Source organism: Perognathus longimembris, chromosome 25 (genome assembly GCF_023159225.1).
Source record: "Perognathus longimembris pacificus isolate PPM17 chromosome 25, ASM2315922v1, whole genome shotgun sequence".
Lineage (NCBI taxonomy): Eukaryota > Metazoa > Chordata > Mammalia > Rodentia > Heteromyidae > Perognathus > Perognathus longimembris.
Window position 1 is genome coordinate 3,603,525 of NC_063185.1, and position 25,476 is coordinate 3,629,000.

At 51.8% G+C, this 25,476-nt stretch overlaps 1 protein-coding gene across 1 annotated transcript; it reads left to right on the top strand.

Moving 5' to 3' along the window:
• On the top strand, positions 1-25,476 carry Sfxn1 (sideroflexin 1). Its single transcript, XM_048334193.1, has 12 exons — positions 1-76; positions 7,196-7,368; positions 8,921-9,091; positions 9,390-9,488; positions 11,624-11,699; positions 12,994-13,079; positions 14,406-14,533; positions 16,090-16,139; positions 22,551-22,600; positions 23,311-23,358; positions 25,034-25,154; positions 25,369-25,476. The coding sequence occupies exons 2-11, from the start codon at positions 7,205-7,207 to the stop codon at positions 25,128-25,130; spliced, it is 969 nt and encodes a 322-aa protein (XP_048190150.1). The 5' UTR covers positions 1-76; positions 7,196-7,204; the 3' UTR covers positions 25,131-25,154; positions 25,369-25,476.

Consider the following 25,476-nt stretch of genomic DNA (forward strand, 5'->3'; position numbering starts at 1 on the left):
GCGGGGCCACCGTGGCGCTTCCGGTGCGGGCGGTGTCGGCGCGGAGGGTTCGCGGCCGGCGCGCGGCGGGGACGCGGTGAGTGGCGCGCGGAGCGGGGCGAGGCCGGCGGAGGCGCGGGGGAGCGCGGCGGAGGCGCGCAGGTTGTCGGGGTCCCCGCCCTCCCCGGGTGGGGACGCCCTGGGGACCCCTTGCCGTGCTGCTCAGTGACAGCTCCCGGGTCCCTGCCGGGCTCCCCGCGGCGGGGTGGGGGACCCCACGGGTGCGGGGGGGGAACCCCCCACAGCCGGGGGTCGCGCATCCCTCCGTGCGCGCGCCCGGCCACGCTGTCCTCGGCGAGCTGGGGACGGAACCCGGGCGCGGAGGCAAGATGGCTGCCGCGGGGACAGCCCGCCACGAGGATGGGCCCCGGGGACCAGGGGGGCCCCGAGCGGCGCGGGGAGCCCCGCACGGCGCCCCGGAGCGCCCCGTGCACCCGGCGCCCGCGTCCGCCCGGGCTGGGCCCGCGTCCGCGCCACGCGCCGGGGTGGGGGTGCCCTGCGCGAGGCTTTGGGGTGGAGAGGGGCCCTCGGGGCCCAGAGAGGCCCAGCGCCCGCCCGAGGCCGCACAGCCGCCCGCCCGCCTCGGGGCTGGGACCCGGGCCACCTGCCTTGTGTTAGGCCCGGGATGGGGGTGGGGTGGGGTATGGTGGGGGGCCCTTCTATTTGTAGTTTGGGGGTTGTTAGTGTCTTGTGGGGGGACTGGAGCTTGAACGCGGGGCCTCTTCCTCTTGCTTGGCGTTTTCACTCTGAGGCTGGTGCTCTGCCGCTTGTGCCAGGCGCCTGCCATGGCAGCCAGCGCAAACCAGAAAGGAGTTTGGATCCCGAAGAAGGGGAGGCCCTGGGGGTCACACACACACACACACACACACACACACACACACACACAGAGTCAGGCCACTCATCTAAAAGGCAGAGGTCAGGCAGGGGGTTCCTCCACACCAGGCCAGGTGTGCAATTGCAAGGATTCCCCGCCGGCCTGGCGAAGCCCACATTCCCACGGAGGGCCTCGCCTGGCACAGCCCCACCAGCTGCCCCACCAGCTGGTCCTCACCAGGACCCCGACTATAAAGGAGGGGTACCTGTGTCGACTTCCATTCGAGCCTGGAGCTCTACCACTTGAGCCAGGCCTCCACTTCTGAACGTTTTGCCGGTTCCTTGGAGCGAAGAGTCTCACAGACTTTCTGCCCCCGCCCCCGCCAGCCTCACCCCGCAGTCCTCAGCGCTCAGCCTCCGGAGCCCTGGGATGACAGATGTGGGCCACCCGTGCCCCGCCTTTCCCACCACTCCAAACCCCGCTTCCCATTCGCTTGGCTGCCCTTTGTCTTTTCTCTGTCCATCCAGATGTGGAACAGCTGGGGGGGGGGGAGCGAGGGGGGGGAAGGCTCACAGGTGTAACAAGGGGGGCTTTTTGTGCTGGGGTTAGCCTTGAGGAGAAAATGGAAACTCTCCCAAGAAGTCGGGGCATCTCCGCCAGGGCCTTTGTCTGCACCACCAGGACTGATGGGGTAAACTGATGGGGTTTGGAGGGAAGAATCGCTTTCCTTCCAGCCCCCTCTGGATAGAGGCGGCTGCAGGTGGGGTGAGCATTGGATGGGGGTCCGGGCTTAGAGCCCCCAGGCATGGTCTGAAAAGGATAGTGGATGTGGTCGTGAGGTCAGGAAGGAACCTGTACGGTGGGGAATGGCTGCCCATCAGGCTTTGCAAAAAAGGTGGGAATACTTTCCTTCCTTGTTTTATAAAACACCGGGGGAGGGGGGGCTGTGCACAGAAATGTGCTGACTGGGAGAGATGGCCTTCTCCCTCCCTCCCTCCTTCCCCTTCCTCCTCCTTTCTTCCTTCCCTCCCCTCCCTCCCTCTCTCCTTTCTTTCCCTCCTTCCTCTCTTTCCTTCACTCCCTTCCTCTTTCTTCCTCCCTTTCATCCTTCCTCCTTTCCTCTCTTTCTTCCTTCCCTCTACTTCCTCCTTCTTGCCTCTCCTTCCTTCCTCCTTTCTTCCCCTTTTTCCTCCCTCATTTCCTCTCTTTCTTCCTTTCCTTTTTCTTTTTCTTTTTTTTGGCCAGTCCTGGGGCTTGGACTCAGGGCCTGGGCACTGTCTCTGAGCTTCTTTTTGCTCAAGGTTAAGCGCTCTACCACTTGAGCCAATACTTCCTGGATTTTCTGTGTATGTGGTACTGAGGAATTGAACCCAGGGCTTCATGCATGCACTCTACCGCTAAGCCACATTCCCAGCTCCTTCCTTTCCTCCTCCGCTTCCTCCTTCCCTTCTTTCCTTCCTATCTTTCCTTCCCCCCCTCTTTCCTCCCTCCTTTCCTTTCTCCCTCCCTCCCTCTTTCCCTTCCTTCCTCCTTTCCTCCCATCTTCTCTCCCTCCCTCTCTTCCTGCAAAGACAACCTAGAAAAAACAAAAACAGTTGTGTCTCTTAAAGCACACTGACACCCCCCGCCCCTCCATCGTCCTCCAGTGGCTTTGAGTGGAACAAGGCCTGGTGCTAGGTCTGGAAGGAGCTGAGGCGCTGCGTGTCTGTCCTGGCTCGCTAGCATTGCTATGGCATCCACCCATCAGGTTGGGATCGGGTGCTCACTCTGTGTGACCTCTCTGCTTAGCTGCCCAAAGTTCAGTTCCTGCATGTGCAGTTCATTTGTTGAGTCGTTTATTCCTGCACTTTGGATTCTATAATCTGTGAATTGGTTCTTTGGGGCGGTGTGTCATTCATTAAATACCTCCATGGGGGGTCACAGTTGGGGAGTCATTTGTCAAGGAGGATTCAATAGATTTTCTTTTATTGCCTAGAGTTTATGAAGCAGCCCACGATAGTTTAAAGGTCCCATTGGTAGTTTAAAGGTCATTGAAGGTCCGATGCCAGTGGCTCACACCTGTCATTCAAGCTACTCAGGAGGCTAAGATCTGAGGATCATGGTTCAAAACCAGCCAGGGCAGGAAAGTCCATGAGATTCTTATTTCCAGTTGGCTTCCAAGAAACTGGAAGTGAAGGTAGAATATCAGCCTTGAGCAAAAAAGGGTAAGGTAAGGGACAGCCATCAGGCTCTGAGTTCAAATCCCAGCCCTGGGGGAATGAAATTTTAAAAAAAATTACTTAGTTGCTTTTTAGATTCCTTATGTGTTCATATGACACAAAGGTGGTACAAGGTCAGAGGTCATGATTCCTTATGTGTTCATGTGACACAAAGGCGGTATGAGGTCAGCGGTCCTGCATGGGGAGTATGACAGAGCCAGCAGAACACAGTCAAGCTGTGTTATCTTTTTTTTGGGAGGGAAGGTCAGTCATGGGACTTGAACTCATGTCCTGGGCGCTGTCCCTCAGCTCTTCAGCTCAAGGCTAGTGTTTTACCACTTGAGCCACAGCGCCACTTCCGGTTTCTTGGTGGTTCATCAGAGATCAGAGTCTCACAGACTTTCCTGCCTGGGATGGCTTTGAACTGTGATCCTCAGATCTCAGCCTCCTGTGTAGCGAGGATGACAGGCGTGAGTACCAGTGCACGGCAGGCAGGTATGGCAGGAAAGTTTCACAGCTGCCTGGATCCCCCTGAACAGTCCTTTTCTCCCTGTCCTGTGGCTCAGGGTGGAGGCTGGGCCTGGCACATGACTGGACAACTGAGCCACCTGCCAGCCTCAGACTTTGTCCTAACTCCTTCCAGACGTGGTACTGTGTCTAGGTACTAGTGGGTGTTCTCCGGACGCTTAGCTACTCAGGAGGCTGAGATCCGGAGGACCACGATTCGAGGCCAGCGAGAGCAGAGAAGTCCATGAGATTCTTGCAGAAAAACACAGGATGCAGCTGAGGGTGCCAGTGGCTCACACCTGGCATTCCTCAGGAGGCTGAGATCTGAGGATCACAGTTCAAAGCCAACCCCTGGCAGGAAAGGCTGTGAGACTCCACCAAAAAGCCAGAAGTGGCCCTGTGGCTCAAGTGGTAGAGCACTAGCTTTGAGCAAAAGAAGCCCAGGAACAGAACACAGGTCCTGAGTTCAAGCCCCAGAACCAGAACACACAGAAAGGGTGGGTGGGGGGCGGGGAGAGAAATAATGTTTTTTTAAAATTGCTGGACCTTTCTCAAGGTTTTGGGCATACATCATTCCAAGGAACTTCCTCAAAATAGATACCTCCTCCACCTCCTCCACCACCACCTCCTCCTCCTCCTCCTCCTCCTCCTCCTCCTCCTCCTCCTCCTCCTCCTCCTCCTCCTCCTCCTTCCTCTCTCTCTCTCCCCTCAGTCCTTTCTATCTCTCCCTTCTTTTGTTCCCTTTCTTTTTCCTTCCTTTCTTCTCTCCCTCCCTCCCTCCCTCCTAGGCAATATCCTCACTCCAAAGCAGGCTTCTAAGCACACCACATGGCCTTATATTCTCTGACCGAGTTGGAAAGAATGGCTGAAATCCCTTTTGCCTGCTAACTGTGCTCCTGCTGGGTCAGCACACACACAGTTGGACAACTCCCCAGCTATTCATACCACCTCTTTCCAGCTAGGCCCTGTTGAGGGGTTCCCTATCCAGCCACCCATTCTGGAATCTTCCCCACAGCCTGAGGGATGAGCATGCATTCAAACAAGCCCCGTCTGGCAGAGCACCAGTGGCTCAGGCCTTAGCTACTCAGGAGGCTGAGATCTGAGGGTCGCAGTTCAAAGCCAGCCCAGGTGGGAAAGTCCTTGAGACTCTTCTCTCCAATGAACCACCAGAAAACTGGAAGTGGAGCTGTGGCTAGAGTGCTAGCTTTGAATGGAAAAGCTGAGGGACAGCGCCCAGGTCCTGAATTCAAGCCCCAGGATGGATGGACACACAAACACACATGCGCGCGCGCGCACGCATGTACACACACAGAGCCTCAGTGGGCAAAGGCACTGAGTGAGTTTGCTCTGTAAGGCTGAGCTGCCATCTTCTCATCAATGGAGTGGGAAGGTGTTGGCTCACAGACTGGGCAGATCGGCTGTGGAACTGTTCATAGAGTTTCCATGAGTGCCGGAGATAAAGTAGCTACATGGAGCCAGGGCTGGGAGGAGGGCGGGCTTCCCCCAGGGCTCTGGTCTTGCCCAGAAACACAGATACCAGTGTGAAGTGACCAGAAATATCTAGGAACAAGTGTGTGTGTGCATGCCTGTGTGTACCAGTCCTGGGACTTGAATTTGGGGCCTGGGCGCTGTCCTTGAGCATTTATGCTCAAGTTGGGTACTCTACCACTTGAGCCACAGCACCACTTACAGCTTTTTGCTGGAGGTAAGAGTCTTCCCACTGCCCAGGCTGGCTTTGAACCATGAACCTCAGATCTCAGACTCCTGAGTAGCTAGGATGACAGGCCTGAGCCACTGGCTCTTCCCAGGCAGGAGAAAGAGTTTTTCTCCAATGAAACAAGCTTTTAGTGACATGCCAAGAAAATGCTTACATATTATGGAAAAAAAAAAAAAAAAACCTATTTGGGAGCTGGAGATATGGCCTAGTGGCAAGAGTGCTTGCCTCGTATACATGAGGCCCTGGGTTCGATTCCCCAGCACCACATATACAGAAAACGCCCAGAAGTGGCGCTGTGGCTCAAGTGGCAGAGTGCTAGCCTTGAGCAAAAAAGAAGCCAGGGACAGTGCTCAGGCCCTGAGTCCAAGCCCCAGGACTGGCCCAAAAAAAAAAAAAAAAAAACTATTTGGTTTTGCTAAAATTTCACAGAACATGAGCGAGCAGACAGCATGTCGTTCTTGTGGGGAATTAATAACAGAGGCCTTTAACCCCAGCTGGAGCTAAAGATTAACAGTGATAAATCAGGATTAAACTGGAAACTTGATTCAAACTATTTTGGGGGGCAGGCGGCAACTGGACTTCAGCTCAGCTTGGCTGACTCACTTGGCACTCTACCACTTGAACTATGCCTCTAGCCCTGCTACAAGCTATAGGGTGGCCATTCTCTTCGTGCATTCATCAGACCTGACTTTGAGGAAATGAAGTCTCTGAATTTTTTATCTTTTTTTTTTTCCCCATCCACCCTCATGCCCCATCATCTCAACCTTGCTTCCTGGCCAAGAAAAGGGTCTGCTACATCCCAACCAGGGTCCCCATGCAGCCGGCTCGCTGGGGCCAATGGTGAACAGAGATGCTGTGGTCTAGCAATGCCAAGGACCATGGCGCCCTCCTTTAGTCCACTCCTCACACAGGAATGTGAGCTGGGCCCCAGCTGACAGCGGAGCCCGAGACCAGGGGGCAGGTTTGGCTGATTACAGTGTGAAATCGAAAATTCATTTGTTCTATTCGTTTTAAAGTCCTGATGATAAGAATGGGGTGATTTGGTTGGAGAAGGGAAAGTTGAGGTCCCCTTTGAGGCTGAAGTTCAAGGTAAAAGCGGCTTGCATGATTAAAATATGGGGTCCGGTTAATAATTACACTTGTGCCTGGCGTCTGGTCAGCTTTGACCGTCAGGAACAGTAAAAGGGCAATCCGGGTGAGTCTGCCAAGCTGGCTTTTCTTTCTCTTCTTTCCTTCCTTCCCTCTTTCTTTCCTTTCCTCCCTTGTTTTCTTCCTTTTTTCCTTCCTTTCTTCTTTTCTCCCTTTCTTTCTGAGTTATCTGATTGTGTGTGAGAGAGAGAGAGAGAGAGAGAGAGAAAGAGAGAGAGAGTCTCACCATGTAAGTCCTCGTACTCAAACTCATGGTCATCAGCTTTCAGGATGAACACTTAATACCTCCATGATGGATTTCATGAAACAAAGGTGAAATCTTATCAAAACTGAATATATCAGCTTGTGTGTGTGTGCGCACACATGCTTGTCAATACTAGGGCTTGAACTTGGCACCTTGCACTCTTGATTTAGCTTTTTCCCTCAAGGCTGGCGCTCTGCCATTTCAACTGCGCTGCCGCTTCCAGCTTTTAGGTGGCTTGTTGAAGATCGGGGCTGCGTAGACTTTCTTGCTCAAGGCTGGCTTCAAACTACTACCCTCAGATCTCAGCTTCCTGAGTAGCAAGGATGACAGGCACAAGTCACAGGCACTCAGCCTATTTCTGTATTCTGTGGGAAGATTTTTTGACCTCTAACATCAGGTGGGGGAATCACAGGAAGTTGGTTAAGAGATGGTGGGATTTCTAGCATGAGCTCACTCTGGTTTGATTGTGTGGCACAGAAAGACACATCCAGCCTCACCTGACCAAGGCTTGTGTCTGCCTCCTATAGTCCAGGACGATGTCGGGGGAGGTTCCTGCGAATATCAACATCAAAGAGCCACGATGGGATCAAAGCACCTTCGCAGGACGAGCCAATCACTTCTTCACTGTGACCGACCCCAGGAACATCCTCCTAACTGAGGACCAGCTGGAGAGCGCAAGGAAAATTGTCCATGATTACAGGTGACGCTCACTGCCGGCCCTTGTCTATGTACAACTAGAATCCATGATTTTATAGCTCTGTGTGTGTGTGCCAGTACTAGGACTTGAACTCAGGGCCTCATGCTCTGGCTTAGCTCTCTCTCTCTCTCTCTCTCTCTCTCTCTCTCTCTCTCTCTCTCTCTCGTTCTTTCTTTTTCTTTCTTTCTTTTTCTTTCTTTCTTTCTCTGTGTGTGTGCTGGTCCTGGGGCCTGAACCCAGGGCCTGGGTGCCATCCCTGGGCTTCTTTGTGTTCAAGGCTAGCACTCTACCACTTAAGCCACAGCTCCACATCCAGCTTTTTCTGAGTAGTGAATTGGAGATAAGAGTCTCATGGACTTTTCTGCCCCAGCTGGCTTCAAATCACAATCCTGAGATCTCTACCTTCCGAGTAGCTGGGAGGACAGATGTGAGCCGCCACCACTCAACTTTGGTTGGACTTTTTCACTTAAGGTTAGCCACAGCTCCACTTCTGGCTTTTTACTGGTTCGTTGGAGATAAGTTTCATCGACTTTCCTGCCCAGGCTGGCTTCAAATCCTGATCCTCAGATCTCAGCCACCTGAGTCACTGGGATTACAGGCGTGAGCCACCAGTGCCAGACTTTCAAGCTACATTTTTAATTTTTAACGTCATTTCAAACTACGCGTGTTTCCAAGTTGAATACATCTTTGCTATACAAAATAGTTTTCTTCCCCCCCTCCCCAAATTATAAGTAGCCTGAATTCAGTAGGTTTGCAGTATACATTTTAAGTGATTTGTGTGTGCACGCTGGTCCTGGGCTTGAACTCAGAGCCTGAGCCTTGTCTCTGAGGTTTGTCTGCTCAAGGCTGGTGCTCTGCCACTTGAGCCACAGCTTTACTTCTGGTTGTCTTGGTGGTTCATTGGAGATAAAAGTCTCACAGAGGCTGGGGATATAGCCTAGTGGCAAGAGTGCCTGCCTCGGATACACAAGGCCCTAGGTTCGATTCCCCAGCACCACATATACAGAAAACGGCCAGAAGCGGCGCTGTGGCTCAAGTGGCAGAGTGCTAGCCTTGAGCAGGAAAAAGTCAGGGACAGTGCTCAGGCCCTGAGTCCAAGGCCCAGGACTGGCCAAAAAAAAAAAGTCTCACAGATTTTCCTGCCTGGGCTGGCCTAGAACCCTGATCTGATCCTCAGATCTCAGCCTCCTGAGTAGCTTGGATGACAGGTGTGAGCTACGAATGCCCAATTTAAGTGATCTGGGGGATGAAGGGGGTGGATCATTTGGTCCTTTGTGATTTAAACTTTTTACTGATGCCGTGGGAGGGTGGCTCCGTGGTGGAGCGTACTAGCTTCTCCAAGGTTCTGGGTTTGAGCCATAGCACCATGAGTGAGTGAATGAATGAATGAAAACAAATCGCTCTTGACCATATGTAGTATGTGTCCCTCCATCTAGGCTTCATGTTTTGTTTTGTTTTGTTTTAATCTAGCAGCTCCTGCATCTAGAGTAGCAGTCACATACTTGGAAAGGAAAATGGCCATGATTTTTGTTTTTTTTTTCTTGTTGTGTTCTAGGCAAGGAGTTATCCCTCCAGGCCTCACGGAAAATGAGCTATGGAGAGCCAAGTATATTTACGATTCGGCTTTTCACCCAGACACGGGGGAGAAGATGATCCTGATCGGGCGGATGTCGGCCCAGGTCCCCATGAACATGACCATCACGGGCTGCATGATGACCTTTTACAGGTGAGGGGGGGCGGGGCGCGAGCCGTTCCTTCAACACTCGATATCCTGTGTTGGGGGGCATGGCATTTCCGATGTCTATGAGGGGCTGGGGATGGGAATGGATGGGTGGATGGCCACGATTTAATGATTCCTCACATGGTGCTGGCCCGATGGGGTCACGCACGCCTGGAATCCCAGCCACTCTGGGGGCCGAGGGAGGGGGGACCCCCCCGAGTTCAAGGGTAGCTTGAAGAAAATGAAGCCTTACCTCACATACAAGTGTAAAAAAGTGAAAACCATTGGTGGGTCGCTGCTCTAGGACCACGCCGGCCGTGCTCTTCTGGCAGTGGGTCAACCAGTCCTTCAACGCCGTGGTCAACTACACCAACCGCAGCGGGGATGCGCCCCTGAGCGTCAGGTAAGGAGGGGGGAACGCCTGCGGGCCTCGCCCCTCGCTGGCCACGCCCCTCTCCGGCCTCACCCCTACTCTCATTGGCCACGCCGCTTGTCTCACCCACCTATAGCTGACCGTGCCCTCTGCCTGTCCCACCCGCCCCTCTCCGGCCCCTCCCACGTTGGCCACGCCTCTTGTCAGTCCAGCCTATAGCTGACGGCGCCCTGTCCCGCCCCTCTCCGGCCTCACTCTGACTGGCTGTGCCTGTTGTCAATCCCTCCTACAGCCGAGAGCCTTCTGCCTTACCCGCCTCTCACGGACCATGCCCCTTTCTCTCCCACCCTCACTGGCCACGCCTTTTGTCAACCCCATCCATAGCTGACCACGCCCCTTGCCTGTCCCGCTCCTCCCAGGCCTCGCCCTGACCCCCTCCCCTACTGAATATGCCCTCACTAGTCAAGCACACTCCACCCCACCGCCCTCCGTACCCCAGGCCCTTGCAGGCCATGCCTCCCAGCCCCAGTCCTCGCTGGCCACACCCTTCATTGGCCACTCCTCTCACTGGCCACACCCATTCCCCAACCACAACCACCCCTGCCCCGCCCCCTGTCCGGCCCCGCCCCTCATTGGTCCCAGCTATCACTGAGCAAGCTCCTCATTGGCCACTCTTTGTTGGCCACACCCCTCACTGGTCCCACCTATCACCGAGCACGCCCGGCTCTGGCCAGGTCCTCCTTGGCCCCTCCGTTCACCCCATTCCAGGCCCCACCCCATTGATGGCCACGCCCCGCTGGTCCCACCTATCACCGAGCACGCCCCTCACTGGCCACGTCCTCGTTGGCCATGCCCTTCAGAGGCCCCACCAATCCCCGGCCCCGCCCCCTCGCTGGCCACGCCCTCACAGTCCCACCATCCCCGCCCCACCCCAGCCCCAGAAGTGGATTGAATGGAGGCACCCGTGGGTTAAAAGGAATACGTTGGTACACTGGAGGTCCTGAGTTCCAGTTCCATTACTGGCAGCATTAAAAATAAAGAAAAAGAAAAAAAAAGAAATCAACTTGCACACTCTGTTTCTGCTGAATGAAAGCTTCTTTTTTTAAAGCCCTAAGTGCCTCTTTTCCTCCCTCTGAATCCAGGTCATTTGTTCTCGCCCTGTCTTCTTGGATAGGATCTGTGCTGTCAGGCTCTGTGGGCAGGGCTGGGCCCGATACTCCAGCAGAGCAGAGGTCATTTGCCAGTCCCTGGTCACGCACTGGCAGGCTGAGCTCCGGGTGGCCTGCTGGCATGACGGTCACCACCAGTGAATCAGAATGGTCAGCAGAGATCTAGAGGGGCTGGGGCTGCGGCGGCCCTATCACCTACTTTCTTTTTTGCAACAACTCCTCTTGGGCTCCCAAAGGAAAATGATGACATCACCTATTCACCTTCCTCCCCCCTTAAAAAAAAAAAAAAAGAAGAAAAATCAGACATGCTGAAGAAACTTTTAGCTCAGCAAAAATGTTAACATGAGCGTGTATAAAACTTAAAAGAGGGCTGGGATGGCTTACCGGGAGAGTGCTTGCCTCACCTGCATGAAGCCCTGGGTTCGATTCCTCGGCACCACATAAGCAGAAACAGCCAGAAGTGGGCGCTGTGGCTCAGGTGGCAGAGTGCTAGCCTTGAGCAAAAAGAAGCCAGGGACAGTGCTCAGACCCTGAGTCCAAGCCCCAGGACTGGCAAAAATAAATAAATAAATAAACTTGAAAGAATGTCAGGTGCCGGTGGCTCAGGCCTGTCCTAGCTACACAGGAAGGCTGAGATCTGAGGATGGTGGTTCAAAGCCAACCTGGGAAGCAAAATCCTGGAGACTCTTATCTCCAAGGAACCATCCAAAAAGCCGGAAGTGGTAGAGGGCCAGCATGAGGCCCTGAGGTCAAGCCCCGATTGTATTTTGAGAATGTGGTCAATTGGAGATGAGCGCCTCACCGAGTTTCCTGCCCCAACTGGCTTCAAACTAGGATCCTCTGATTTCGGCCTCCTGAGTCATTAGGATGACACGCGTGAGCTGTTGGGTAGCTGACTCCCATTTGTAATCCCTGTCTTCCTTCTGGCTTTTCACATGTCATGCCATTGCTGCCCGACAGGCGGTGCTCACGGCCCGGTGTCGTTTCTCTCCACAGTGAACTGGGAACAGCCTATGTCTCTGCGACCTCGGGCGCGGTGGTCACAGCTCTGGGACTGAATGCATTAACCAAGGTACTGGGCTATTTCTCCTGAGGGGTCCCCACCCTGCCTGCCTGTAATCTGTCGTCCCTTCTGCCTTCCTGTCATGTGGCTTTCCTTGCTCCCTAGCGAGTATAAAAGAGGGATTGGCACCAACCGGATGAGGTGGGCACCCGTGCCCACTTCTACATTGAATCCTAACTTCCCCTTCACCCCGGCACTGGCAGCTCACGCCTGTCATCCAGCTACATTGGAGGCTGAGACCTGAGGATTGCTGTTGGAAGAGCCAGGGCAGAAAAGTTCATGAAACTTTTAGCTCCAATTAAATACCAAATGTGATCATGGAGAAGTCATACTGGGCACTGGTGGCTTACACGTGTCATGCTAGCTACTCAAGAGGCTGAGATCTGAGGGTTGAGGTTCAAGGCCAGCCCGGGCAGGAAAAGTCCATGACACTCTTGTTTCCAGTGAACCACCAGAAAACCAAAAGTGGTGCTGTGGCTCAAAGTGATAGAGCGCTGGCCTTGAGCAAAAGAGCTCAGGGACAGCATCTAGGCCCTGAGTTCAAGCCCCAGGACAGACAGACAGACACACACATGTACACACAGATTCTGGTGGGCAGCTTGCCTCTGATGAAGTAGAAAGCTGGCATGATCTTCAGCTTCTGTGTTTTCCTTTCGTTTTTTCTTTTTGGTCCTAGATTGGGAGTCACACTTGGTACCTGCCACTTGTGCTCCGTGGCTAGGGCTCTGCCACCTCCCTGAGCCAAGCCTCCAGTCCCCAACTGTTTTCAGCCAATCACACTGAGCCAAGCCTCCAGTCCCCAACTGTTTTCAGCCAATCACACTGGGCCAAGCCTCCAGTCCCCAGCTGTTTTCAGCCAATCACACTGAGCTGCCAAGATGCCGTGGTGGAAACACCAAAACGCCTGCTAAGCAGCAAGGTTTTAGTTTTTCCTTTTATTTTCTTTGTTCTTATGCCGGTGTGAGGGCTTGAACTCAGGGACCTGGACACTGTCTCTAAGCTTTTTTTCACTCAAGGCTGATGCTCTACTGCCTGAGCCATGGCTCTACTTCCAGCTTTTTTATTTTTTTTTTTTGCTGGTTCACTGGGGAGAAGAGCCCGCTCATGGAGTACTCTCCCCAGTCTGGGTTCACATGGGGATCTCAGCCTCCTGAGTAGCTGGGATGGCAGGCGTGAGCAGACAGTTTCGATAGTCCCCGTGGCCCAAGCTTCTGTGCATCCGGAATTGTGCGGCATGTCCCGAAGTACTTCTCTTGAGTGGACCGCAAGCCTGCGCTGACGCTCTCGGCCTTCTTCTCTGCAGCACGTGTCATCCCTCGTGGGGCGTTTTGTACCCTTTGCTGCCGTGGCTGCTGCGAACTGCATCAACATCCCCTTAATGAGGCAGAGGTAGGACCTGCAAACTCCCCCAGCCCAGACCCCAGGGCGTCCTGTAATCGTGCACTACGTGTAGATGAGAGCCTCTGAAATCTAGAAACGGTTTCATCCAAACTGGGGTTAGATGTGGGTGGAGTGATGAAGGTGGTAAGCTTAGACAGTATTAAAAAATAATAATAACAAAAAAGCCTTTGTAAGCCAGGCACTGGTGGCTCAAGTCTGTCATCCTAGCTACTCAGGAGGCTGAGATCTGAGGATCATGGTTCAAGGCCAGCCTGGGGAGGAGAGTCCATGAGACTCTTATCTCCAATGGACTGCTCAGAAAAAGCCAGGAGTGGTGTTCTGGCTCAAGTGGTAGAGCGCTAGCCCTGAGAAAAAGAAGCTCAGGGACAGCGCCCAGGCCCCTGAACTAGCACGAAAGAAAAAAATCTTTAGGAGTTAAACTTACAACGTTGGAAAATGTAACTAGTGGCCTGCCTCTCTCTCTCTCTCTCTCTCTCTCTCTCTCTCTCTCTCTCTCTCTCCTCTCTCTCTCTCTCTCTCTCTGTCTCTGTCTCCAACATGGAGGCTTGAACTCTGGGCCTAGGCACTGCTCCTGAGCTCTCTCACTCAAGGCTAGTGCATTGCCACTTTGAGCCACAGCGCCACTTCCAGTTTTCTGTTGGTTCATTGAAGATGAGAGTCTCACAGGGACCATTTCTGCCCATGCTGGCTTTGAACCATGACCCTCAGATCTCAGCCTCCTGAGTAGCTAGGATGACAGGCATGAGCTACTGGTGTCTGGCCTGACTTCTGAGTTATTGACATGTTGTATCTATATCTGATTTAGAAAGTTGCTCAGACTTCTACATCAGCATAGAATTAACTTGGCTTCCAGTGGGTGTATCCGTCCTTCAGATCATGCCCTTGTTAGAAGAGATTCTCCCTCACTTTGTGTGTCTCTGTGTGTGTCAGTACTGGGACTTGAACTCAGGGCCTTGCCCTGAGTTTCTTGCTCAAGGTTGGCAGGATACCACTTGAGCCACACCTCCATTACAGCTTTTTGGTGGTTCGGTGGAAATAAGAACCTCACAGTCTTTTCTGCCTGGACTGGCTTTGAACCTCAGTCCTCAGATCCCAGCCTCCTGTGTGGCTGGGATTACAGGCGTGAGCACCACCGCCAGGCCCTTCCTCCCCCCTACTTGGTAGAAGTGTACTGGTGTTACTTCACTTGTGTGTCTCTCACAGGAGGACTGGGCTTGATGGTCGTGTTTAGACTTAGATGCTTGGGTGGGTGTGGTGGAGGGGAGAGGTCTGCTCGTTCCGGGCCCACTGCAGACCGTGTCGCTTTCTCTCCAGGGAGCTCAAGGTGGGCATTCCTGTCACGGATGAGCATGGGAACCGCCTGGGGGAGTCGGCCAACGCTGCCCAGCAAGCCATCGCGCAAGTTGTCATCTCCAGGATTCTCATGGCTGCCCCCGGCATGGGTGAGTGGACGTGGCCACCCAAGATGAAATTTTAGGTGGCAGGACACGAACATGACAGGCCGAATCCTTCATTCGCTCCTTTCTGAGAAGATGGAGGGGGACACGAATAAATAAAACACACCCCAAGAAAGCTCAGGGACAGCACCCAGGTCCTGAGGGCATGTGCGCGTGCTTGCACACACACACACACACACACACACAGTCGTTTCTCCTTGCCATTATTCCCTAGGCCATACAGTATGGCGGATGTCTTACATAGACTTTGCATTTGGTATGAAATCATATGGACATGGTTACAAGTCCACAGAAGGCTTCGCTGGCATTGTGCTGTGTGGCCTAATGGACTTAAGCAGCCTTAAATTTGGGGGGGGGGGTGCTGGCTGAGGTGTCATGGGGAATCCTGGAAGCTTCACCCCACAGATAATTCCTCACCGATAGTGCAGCTGCTTGTGGGTGGAGCTTCACCACTAGGCCCCACCCCCAGACCCTCCCCCACCTAGGCCTTTGTGTTAATAAGACCGGTGGAAATGTTCTTGATGTTTCCATTGCTGCCTATTTAGAAAAATATAGAATTCTCCTGCAAGGTAAGTCATCCTAGGGACTCTGAGATCTAAGGATCATAGTTCAAAGCCAGCCTGGGCAATTAACCACCAAAAAGCCAGAAGTGGAGCTGTGGCTGTGGGCTCAAGAGGTAAGAGCTCTGGGCCTTGAGCAAAAAAGCACATGGACAGCATCCAGGCCCTGAACAATAATAGCTCCCTTCACTAGGGCAAACGCTTGCAGTTGGCAAAGATAACTTTACATGATTTTTGCAAAAATCTGGAGGATGGGATCCATTTTTCACTTAATAAATTGAAATGTTTATTACTTTATTGGTTTCATTGGCCAAAGCCATGAAGCGCACAGTGATGATTCAGAATGGTGTGTATGACAATCCATAAATTTATTTACTTTTATTTTGTGGGTGTGTGTCAGAAGTAGAGCTGGAACTCAAGCCCTCATACTCTCACTTTCCCTTTGTTTGTTTTGCTGGGCCTGGGCCTCGAACTCTGGACCTGGGCACTGTCTCTAACTCTTTCTGGTCAAGGCTAGCATGTTACCACTTGAGCTACAGCACCACTTCTGACTTTTTCTGTGATTAGTTGGAGAGAAGAGTCTCATGGACTTTCCTTCCGCAAGCTGGCTTTGAAGCGCGATCCCCAGACTCAGAGTCCTGAGTAGCTAGGATGACCAGGCATGAGCCACCAGCACCCACCTACTTCCCCCGGCTTTTTATTGATGAATCAGAGATAAGAGTTTCACAGACTTTCCTACCCAGGCTGGCTTTAAACCTTGGTCCTCAGATCTTGGCCTCCTGAATAGCTACAATTATAGACAGGGGCTCCTAGTGCCTGGCACAAATAAACTTAAACTGAGTATTCACAGAATTGCTATGAGTACTTTCACTGTCCCAGTGAAAAAACAGCCTAAAAGTGACGTCAGTCCTCTCAGCTTGTTGGGGGGAGGCAAGTTGCAAGTAGACCTGAACTAAAGACATTATTCTCTTTTCCTTCCAGCCATCCCTCCGTTCATCATGAACACTCTGGAAAAGAAGGCTTTTCTGAAGGTAAGCCCAGTTCTATGCTCCTTTCTTTAATCCATTCCTGCATAAAAAGTATACAAAGAATTCAAGCCAGGCACCGGTGGCTCATGCCTGTCATCCTAGCTACTCAGGAGGCTGAGATCTGAGGATCACAGTATGAAGCCAGCCTGGGCAGGAAAGTCCTGTTAGAGTCCTATTTCCCATGAATCAGCAAAAAGGCAGAAGTGGAAGCTTGGCTCAAGTGGTAGAGCATCAGCCTAAGTGAAAAAGCTAAGGGACAGCACCCAGGCCCTGAGTTCAAGACCAGTACACACACACACACATATTTACACACACACACACACACACGGCAGTTGTGGGCTCTTGTGATATTTCACTCAATGCATTTTTATTTTGAGGATTTATGAACATGTTTTGTGGAAGTTCTTTCTTGGTTCAAAGTTTTAGAAATGAGCAATGATTAAAATCTACTAAGGAAAAAGCATTTTTTGTGTAGCAGAGATTCTGTTTGAAACCTCCCCAGAAATGTGACCCTCGACTTGCACACTGAGTTCCCTACATTTCAGGTCATCTGGACACAAATCCATGCGCCTTCAGCTGCCCATCGCTACCCGAGCTTAAAACCAGCCAGGGTTCAAGTGAGAAAACGCACAAAATGAACTTAAACTGGCAGCCACAGGGCTGGGAGTGTGGCTTAGTGGTAGAGTGCTTGCCTCACATGCATGAAGCCCTGGGTTCAATTCCTCAGTACCAAATGAACAGAAAAAGCCAGAAGTGGCGCTGTGGCTCAAGTGGCAGAGTGCTAGCCTTGAGCAAAAAGATGCCAAGGACAGTGCTCAGGCCCTGAGTTCAAGACACACACACACACACACACACACACGCCATGGGTCTTAAGGAGTATGATTGCCATGGCAGCGCCGGTGACTCACGCCTGTCATCCCAGCTACTCAGCAGACTGAAATCCCAGGAACACAGTTCAAAGCCAGCCCAGACAGGAAAAATCTATGAGACTCTTATCTCCAATGTACCAAAAAAAAAAGCTTCAAATGAAGCTGTGCTTCAAGTGGTAGAGTCCCAGCCTTGGGTGGGGGGGGTGGGGGGAGGGGGAACAGACCTCTAGGCCCCAAGTTCAAGTTCAAGTACCAGAAATAGAAGAAGAAGGTCATGATGGTCATGGTTTTCAGTGACTTCAGCAACCCTCGGGAGATCGGGCCCCACGCCAGCCTCTTTCACCTGTAAACATACCCCGTCTCTTTTCTGCTTCTCGGATGCACAGAGGCCCTGTTAGCAGCTGGGCTGAGGGGAGGGGAGGTCCCAGCCCACTGCCCCAGGGACAGGACTCGGTGGAACCTGGAACCTCTCTGGCCCTTCCTGTGGCCCTATCATGGCCTGGAATGACACTATTTCTCTTAAGATAGTTCACCTTCCCACGACCATCTGTGCTGATGGCTAAGGCAGAGCGCCATTCTCTCGGTCCCCTCATTTGGACGGGCCCCATGCTTTCTAACCATGGGGCTAGCGTTATTGGGTGGAAGACAGAAGTGGGTGTATGGCTGCAAGTTTCTGCAGACACGGTCTGGCATTGTCTCACCCCCATGAAAACACTTTGCTAATTCCAGTAAGAAATGATCATTTTTCTCCACACCCTCATCTTAACTTACAGGTGTGAGCTTTGTTACGGGACCTTTCAGTTATAATTTGGGAGTCTTTCTCCTCCCTGACTCTTCCACAGATGCCCTCTGCCTGCTCCACCCCACCCACTCTTCCAGGGGGTCCCCTGAGTGCCAGGACAGGTCCAATGCCCCTCCCTCGCCACTGGGGCTCTGGTGGTAGCCCTATGCCTTCCAATTTCAATGGGGTGTTGCTTTGAAAAAGATTAAGTACTCCTGAGCTAAGTACTCCTGAGGTGTGGGGCTGAAACCCACTCCCAAGTTCAAGGATATGGTTGCATTTAAATTAAGTATTACATTCGCCCAAACACAGATAACCTTTGGTGGAACTCCCATCAGTAAAGCTCAAAGGATCTGGAGATGATTTTCTCTGCCCAGCTCCCATACCCATGCAGGCGGTGGGTGTCGGCCTGGGCGCCCAGATTCCAGCCCTGTGTGCAAGGAGGGACCGACCCAGGCTTCTCCCTCACAAAGCACCCAACTCCTCTGCAGACAGGAGATGTATTGCACCGTTCAGCGCTTTCAAACACTCATGCTCTGGGAGGATGGCGTGACTCATCTCTCTCCCACCCCAACACCTTAATCTTTTCCCCACGGGCCATGCTGGCAAAGGGCCCCGGCTGTGGGCAGGTGACTCGTGGGAAAACAACAACAACAACAAAAACTCTCTGCCTAAAAATCACAGATCGCCATGAGTCTTTTGGAAGGACAGTTGCGAGTGCCTCATTAGACCACTGTGACGATTTTCGTGGGGAATACAGGTGATTTCATCAGCCGTCATCCTAGCGACGTAGGAGGCTGAGATCTGAGCAGCGCAGCTCCAGGCTGGCGCAGGCTGGAGAGTCCGTGGGACGTGTGAGGGTGGAGAGCATTTCATTGGCTCGTGTGCAGACGGCGTTTGGTCAGGAGGCCTGTGCCAAGTGCCGGCTGGGTATCAAACAGGAAGGCGGGGAACCAGCATCGCCCAAGTAGGGCTTCGGCCCCACTCTCTGGGGCTGATAGGAAGACAGGGCCCAGAAGCAATGGTTGTCATGGCGACCGCAGCCTGAGCCACAGGGGCACAAAGCAGCCGTCTTGCCCAGCTGGCAGAGGTGGGCAGAGAAGTTGAGAAAACCAGCCAGGGGTCTGCAGAGGAGCTTACCGAACGAAGTGTGGCTTGTTGGCGGTGAGGAAGGCAGTGTATAGAAAAACATACAGGAAATTGACTGTACTCTAAATGTAAAACTGTAATACTGAGCCTGGGTTGGGTTTTCTTTTCTTTTCTTTTTTGGTCCAAGACTGGGACTCAAATCTTTTCTTTTCTTTTTTTTTTTTTTTTTGGTCAGTCATGGGGCTTGAATCGAGGCCTGGGTGCTGTCCCTGAGCTCTTTTGCTCAAGGCTAATGCTCTACCATTTGAGCCACGGCACCACTTCTGGTTTTTGAATGGTTCATGGGAGATTTTTCCGCCCTGATTGGCTTCGAACTGCGATCCTCAGAACGCAGCCTCCTGAGAAGCCAGGGTGACAGGTGTGAGCCACCAGCACCCAGCAGATTTCTTTCTTTCTTTTTTTTTTTTTTTTTTTTTTTTTTTTGCCAGTCCTGGGGCTTGAACTCAGGGCCTAGGCATTGTCCCTGAGTTTTTGCTCAAGGCTAGTACTCTACCACTTGAGCCACAGCACCACTTCCAGCTTTTTCTGCGTATGTGGTGCTGAAGAATCGAACCCAGGGCTTCATGCATGCTAGGCAAGCACTCTACCACTAAGCCACATTCCCAGCCCCCAGCAGATTTTTTATATGGAACTTCAAAAGCACAACCCAGCCAAGAAAAATGGATAAATTAGACTTTGCCAAGATTTTCAAATTCTGTCTCCCCCACCCCCACCCCACCCCAAACAAAACAAAACAAAAAGCTATACAGAGAATGAAAAGACACCAGACAGACTGGGAGAAAAAACTTACCTGACCTTTCAATGAGGACTTAAAGCCTGAATAGATGAAGAAGCTTCAACACTCCCGTCAACAAAACAACCCAGCCCAAAAGCAAGCAAGGATTTTGAGCAGATATCTCACCAAATGTGTGTGGGCCCCGTCAAAGGACAAAAAGCAAAGGTGCTGCTGCGAGTTTGAAGAATTCAAATTCAAACCACAGGAGCCCACGGGGAGTGTCAGCCATGAAGAAGGGTTGACGGCTGAGGAACAACTGGAACTCTGGGCGCCTCCTCATGGCGACGGCCAGTACTGCAGCCCCTCTGGAAAACAGTTGCCCCACCCCCCCACCCCCCCCCCCCACCCCCCCCACCCCCGGCAATACCACCAGGTAAATGATCCTGCAAAAAAGGAGCCTGGAACATTCGTTGCAATTTACTTGCAATCGTGGACTGGCTGTTCACAACTCAGGAATGCTTATATCATCAATTTTTTTTTTAATTAAGGTAAAGAACTATGGATCTTTTCAACAGCGTGCATGAATCTTAAAATGATTTCCAAGTGCTTACAAATATAAAATCCTGTTAATTGTTAATGCATCCATAGGGACAGAAGATAAGATCAGAAGTGGCCAGGTCAGGCAAATAGAGATGGCAAAGAGAGAATAGCAAAAGGGGCACAAGGAATAAGAAAAAGCATTTGAAGTGATATTTATTATTCTGAGTGTGATAAAGGATTCATAGCTACGTGTGTAATGCAAAAGTTATATCATATAAATTCAGTGTGTACTGTTGAGCATATTAATATGAACCATTAAGGGGGGGAAAAGATATGGGAGAAAATGATTTGTCACATTAACCTTGAGCTTTTTATTACCTCATTGTGTATATCTTATATATTCGTATATGTCATTTTTATATGTATATCCTTTTTTGTGTGCCAGTCCTAGGGCTTGAACTCAGGGCCTAGGCGCTGTCCCTCAGCTTGTTTTGCTCAAGGCTAGCATCCTTGAGCCACAGCTCCACTTCTGGCTTTTTTGATGGTTAATTGGAGATAAGGGAGTCTCATCAGCTTTCCTGCCTTAGCTGGATTTCAAGTGGGATCCTCACATCTAAGCCACCTGAGTAGCTGGGATGACAGGCATGAGCCTCTGGACCCCATGGCCATATATATATATATCATATATTATTTAACTTGTAGTCTATTATTTATGGTTGTTAGCTGTGGCTTACTTGAAGTTTATTGGGGCCACCTTCCTCATGGTTCTGAGATCCTTACCTTTTCGCCATGACCGTCCAGGCGAAGACCAGATACACTGCTTACTCGTTTAGTCAAGGCGGTGCTGTGTTTGAGAAGCTGGGATGTGTTAGGCAGGATGGAGTTGGGGTTCTGGTCTACACGAACACACTCTACAACGTTTGCGCCGGGACCATGAATTCTGTTGTTCAGCGACAAGTGATTCTATTGAATTCTTTTCGTCTTTTGGGGGGTGTGGGGCCCCCACATGCCTCCGGTGTGGATCGGTTTCTTCATAGTGACCTTTCTCCTTTTCTCTCCAGTCTCTCTCTTTCTCCCTTTATTCCGATCCTCCTGACAGTCCTTTTATCCAGAGCAGCATCGCTGGGGAGCGGGGTACGCTGCCAGTCCTGCCCCTTACCTTGTAACGGCCTGGGTTCACAACTTGGGTGCAGCCGTTTCTGTGGTCATCTCTCATCGCTCTATAGAGTGTGTATCCTGTTACCAGCTCTTTAAAAAAAAAAAACTAAACTAAAAAAATCTAACAGCATTTGTCTTCCCTGAAATCTCCAACTTAATCCTTTCCATTAAAAAAAGGTACTGGGTGCCAGTGTCTCATGCCTGTAATCCTAGCTACCAAGATCTGAGGGTCACTGTTCAAAAACCAACCTACCCAGGGAAGTCTAGGAGACTCATGTATCTCCGGTGGACCAGCAAAAGGGCCAGAATAGAGCCATGGTTCAAGTGGTAGAGCACCAGATGGAAGGAAATAAAAAGCCCAGGGCTCTGAGTTCAAACCCTAGTATCCTTCCATCCAAAAATAAAAAAAAAGAGTAACTAGCAAAAAGAATGCTAAGGGGGCTGGGAATGTGGCCTAGTGGTAGAGTGCTTGCCTCATATACATGAAGCCCTGGGTTCGATTCCTCAGCACCACATATATAGAAAAAAGCCAGAAGTGGCGCTGTGGCTCAAGTGGTAGAGTGCCAGCCTTGAGCAAAAGGAAGCCAGGGACAGGCCCTGAGTTCAAGCCCCAGGACTGGGGGGTAAAAAAAAGAGTGCTATGCCAGAAATATTGTGAAGGAAGCGTGTGCCAGATAAAACCATAAGCTACCAAGGGGGTAGAGAGTGGGACACGAGGGGAGGAGGGAATCTTCTAGCATCCTGCCATGTTCTCTGCCCCCCAGCTGGGAGCGAGGATCTAACTACGATGACAGGTACCTGCCTGTCATCAACCCTCTGTGAACTGAGGAGTCTCACTATTGGCTCCTCCTAGGGTAGCCTCAAATCACAGTCCTCCCATTTTCAGACTCCCAAGTAGCTAGCATTGCAGACATGAGCTGCGAAAGCACCCAGATAGGCTGGAACGATGTGATGCTATTGATGCTATTGATGCTATTGCTCTACCTTCTGTGCATGGAAGCTGCACGCCGATTCTACTGGGTGGGGAGAAGACTGGGTAGAAGCTACCGGATCCTGGCATGTGTGTTTTTTACTGGGGTTTTACTAAACACCTTGCACCTGGGTCTTGTCACGGGGGAGGTTTCCTGTGGCGAATGGGGGGGCTGTCTCTGAGGGGCCCTTGTTCTGGTGGGGTTCACCCACACTCCTCTCTCTTTCCACAGCGTTTTCCATGGATGAGCGCGCCTATTCAAGTTGGGCTGGTTGGATTCTGGTGAGTGGAAATGACCTCTGCTGAAATGAAGCTGCATCATACTGATATTTGGGCATTACAGTGAGACCACTCAGTACGAGTGTATCGTGTGTTCTGACCCAATCAGGACAATTAGCATAACGATCACTTTTAAGATCATTAGCTTCTTACCTGTTCAATCTATTTATTTATGCAGTGCCAGTACTGAGGCTTGAACTCGGGGCATGAGTTCTGCAGGAGGCTGAGATCTGAGGACCAAGGTCCAATGCCAGCCCAAGCAGGAGGAGTCCATGAGCTTATCGCCAGTGATCTAGCAGCAAAGCTGCAGGGGAGCTGGGTGCTCGTGGCTTGTGCCTAGCTCCTCAGGAGGCTGAGATCTGAGGATCTGAGGATCCTGCCTGGGCAGGAAAGTCCATAGACCCTTTTTTTAATCTCCAATAAACTACTAAAAAAAAAAGCCAGAAGTTGCACTGTGGCTCAAGTGGTAGAGCACTAACCTTGAGCAAGAGAGTTTCAGGGACAGGGCCCAGGCCAAGTTCAAGTTCCAGGACTGGCACAAAAAAAAAAAAGGAGAAAGATATTGGAAGTGGAGCTGTGGCTCAAATGGTAGAGCTCCAGTGGCAAGTGAGAAAGCCCCAGCACCAAGAACATACATGGGGGAGGAAGTTGTCACAGACTTAAATAAAAAAAGCCATCCACCTGGAATACTAATTCTTATTTTATTTTTTCAGCTTGGTGTTTGCCACGCCTCTGTGCTGTGCTCTCTTCCCCCAGAAAAGGTATGGGTACATTTTCTTCCAAACAGCAAACATGTCACCCTAAGAAATGGCTGGCCATACCAGGGCCATGATCTGTTTCGCTGGCCAGAAGTTGAGACTCAAAAAGGGATAACAAAGAACCTGGGGGCAGACACCGAACCCTTATCTTCTTACCCAGTCCTTCTACCCTCTAACCTGCTTTGTTGTTGTTTTGTTTCTGATGCCAGTCCTGGAGCTAGAATTCATGACTGGGTGCTGTCCCTGTGACTTCCTTTGCTAGCACTCTACCACTTGAGCCAAAGCTCCACTTCAGCTTTTTTGTAGTTTATTAGCAATTAAAAGAGTCTCATAGACTTTCCTGTCCAGGCTGGCTTCGAACGTTGATCCTCAGATCTCAGCCTCCTGAGTAGCTGGGATTACAGGTGTGTGGCACCAGTCCCCTGCCGCTTCTGTTATTCTAGGAGTAATAGGGTTTTCAACTTGAAGCCCATAGAGAAGTATCATACCATGCCCTTGGTGTTGTTTGAATGCATTTTTCCAGCATTAATTATGATGATTCATTCATAATGCATTTGCATTAACCAAATAAATTTGGAATGGAAAAAAGCAAAGATGTTATGTTTGAGGTTTCGCTTCTTGCAAGTGCTGGGGGCAAACCCAGAGCCTCAAGCACATGAGCACATCCAGCCCCAGCTGGGTACAATATGCCAATCTTCCCACAATGGCACTACTGCTGCTTTGTTTTCTCTTCAAGGTTTTGAACTCGAGGACTGGAGCTTCCTCAGTTAGCATTGTACCACCTAAGCCATAGCTCCAGTAGCTTTTTTGCTACCTGATTGGAGAGGGAGCATCATGGACCCTTCTGTCCAGGACAGTTTCAAACACTGGCCCTCCACACCTGCACCTCCTGAGTAACCAGGACTATAGGCATGGTCACTAGCACCTGCTTCTCTTCTTTTTTGCTACATTTCAGAACATTAAAGATGATTTTTAATAAGCATGTGCCATCATATCATACACAAAAACATGTTTAGAGTAATCTAAACTAATGTTAAACATTAGAGCTACGAACACTTGAGTGCCTTCGCCTCTTTTTTTATTCCACCGCTAAGCATTTGTATTATTTTTCCGGGGGGTGGGGGGGATGGCAATGAGCACAAATTGCTTTCCCAATACCGGCAGGATTTTGGAGTGCCCAGTGCAACAACGGGTTATCCGGCCTGTAATAAGGAGCCAGGCACAAAGGGCCGGGAGCCCTCCTGTTTCTTTGACCCCACGACACATTCTCTCAGCCACGCGCTGGTGGCTACTGCAACTCCCTGCTTGAGGGGTCATTTTAAGCCCCAACCTTCCCCCCCCCCCCCCAGTCATCCATTCCTGGTGTGGCAGGCCTGTCATCCTAGCTACTCAGGAGGCTGGGATCTGAGGATCACGGTTCAAAGTCAGCCCAGGCGGGAAATCCTGTGAGACTCTGATCTCCAATGAACCACCCCCAAAAAAGCCAGCAGTGGAGATGTGGCTCAAGTGGTCGAGCACCAACCTTGAGCAAACCAGGAGTTCAAACCCCAGGGCTGGCCAAAAACAAAAAGGACATCTTCTCCACGGAATTCTGCTTCCCCACCCCCTCCCCAGCGGTCCTACATCTGCTCCCACCTCCGCCTGCCCTGAGGCTAACCCGGTCCCCCTCTCCCTCCAGCTCGATGTCGGTGTCCAGCCTGGAGGACGAGCTGCGGGCCAAGCTCCAGGAGAGCCACCCGGAGCTGCGGCGCGTCTACTTCAACAAGGGGCTGTAGCTGGAGCGTGGCGGCCCCCGGCGCCATCGCCCGCCCCTCCAAAAGCAGCTTCCCTGACAAACCAGGTTGTGATTCACACAGATCCCCATTGTTCTCCTTGTTCTCAAAGACCATACCCCAGCCCTGGCTTTAGGGACCACACGAGCAAGGCCAGCCCGAGCCAGGCTCCCCGTGCTCGGTCACCACCCGCAGAAGGCCGCGCGGGAGGCGCTGGGCTTCGCTCCTGCATCCAAGTCCCATCTCAGCGCCGGAACGAAGCGGCCACACTCAACGCTGAGGAAGCCCGGACCGCCCAGACCTGCGCACGCTGGGAAGTAAGCAGCCGCCGGAAGTCAGCCACGAGTGG

Excerpts from the sequence above, each read along its gene's own strand:
- Sfxn1 (XM_048334193.1), top strand. The coding sequence starts at position 7,205 with ATGTCGGGGGAGGTTCCTGCGAATATCAACATCAAAGAGCCACGATGG. Across the intron at positions 11,700-12,993 it reads GACTGAATGCATTAACCAAG|CACGTGTCATCCCTCGTGGG; the intron begins GTACTGGGCTAT and ends TCTTCTCTGCAG. Across the intron at positions 22,601-23,310 it reads GTTGGGCTGGTTGGATTCTG|CTTGGTGTTTGCCACGCCTC; the intron begins GTGAGTGGAAAT and ends TTATTTTTTCAG.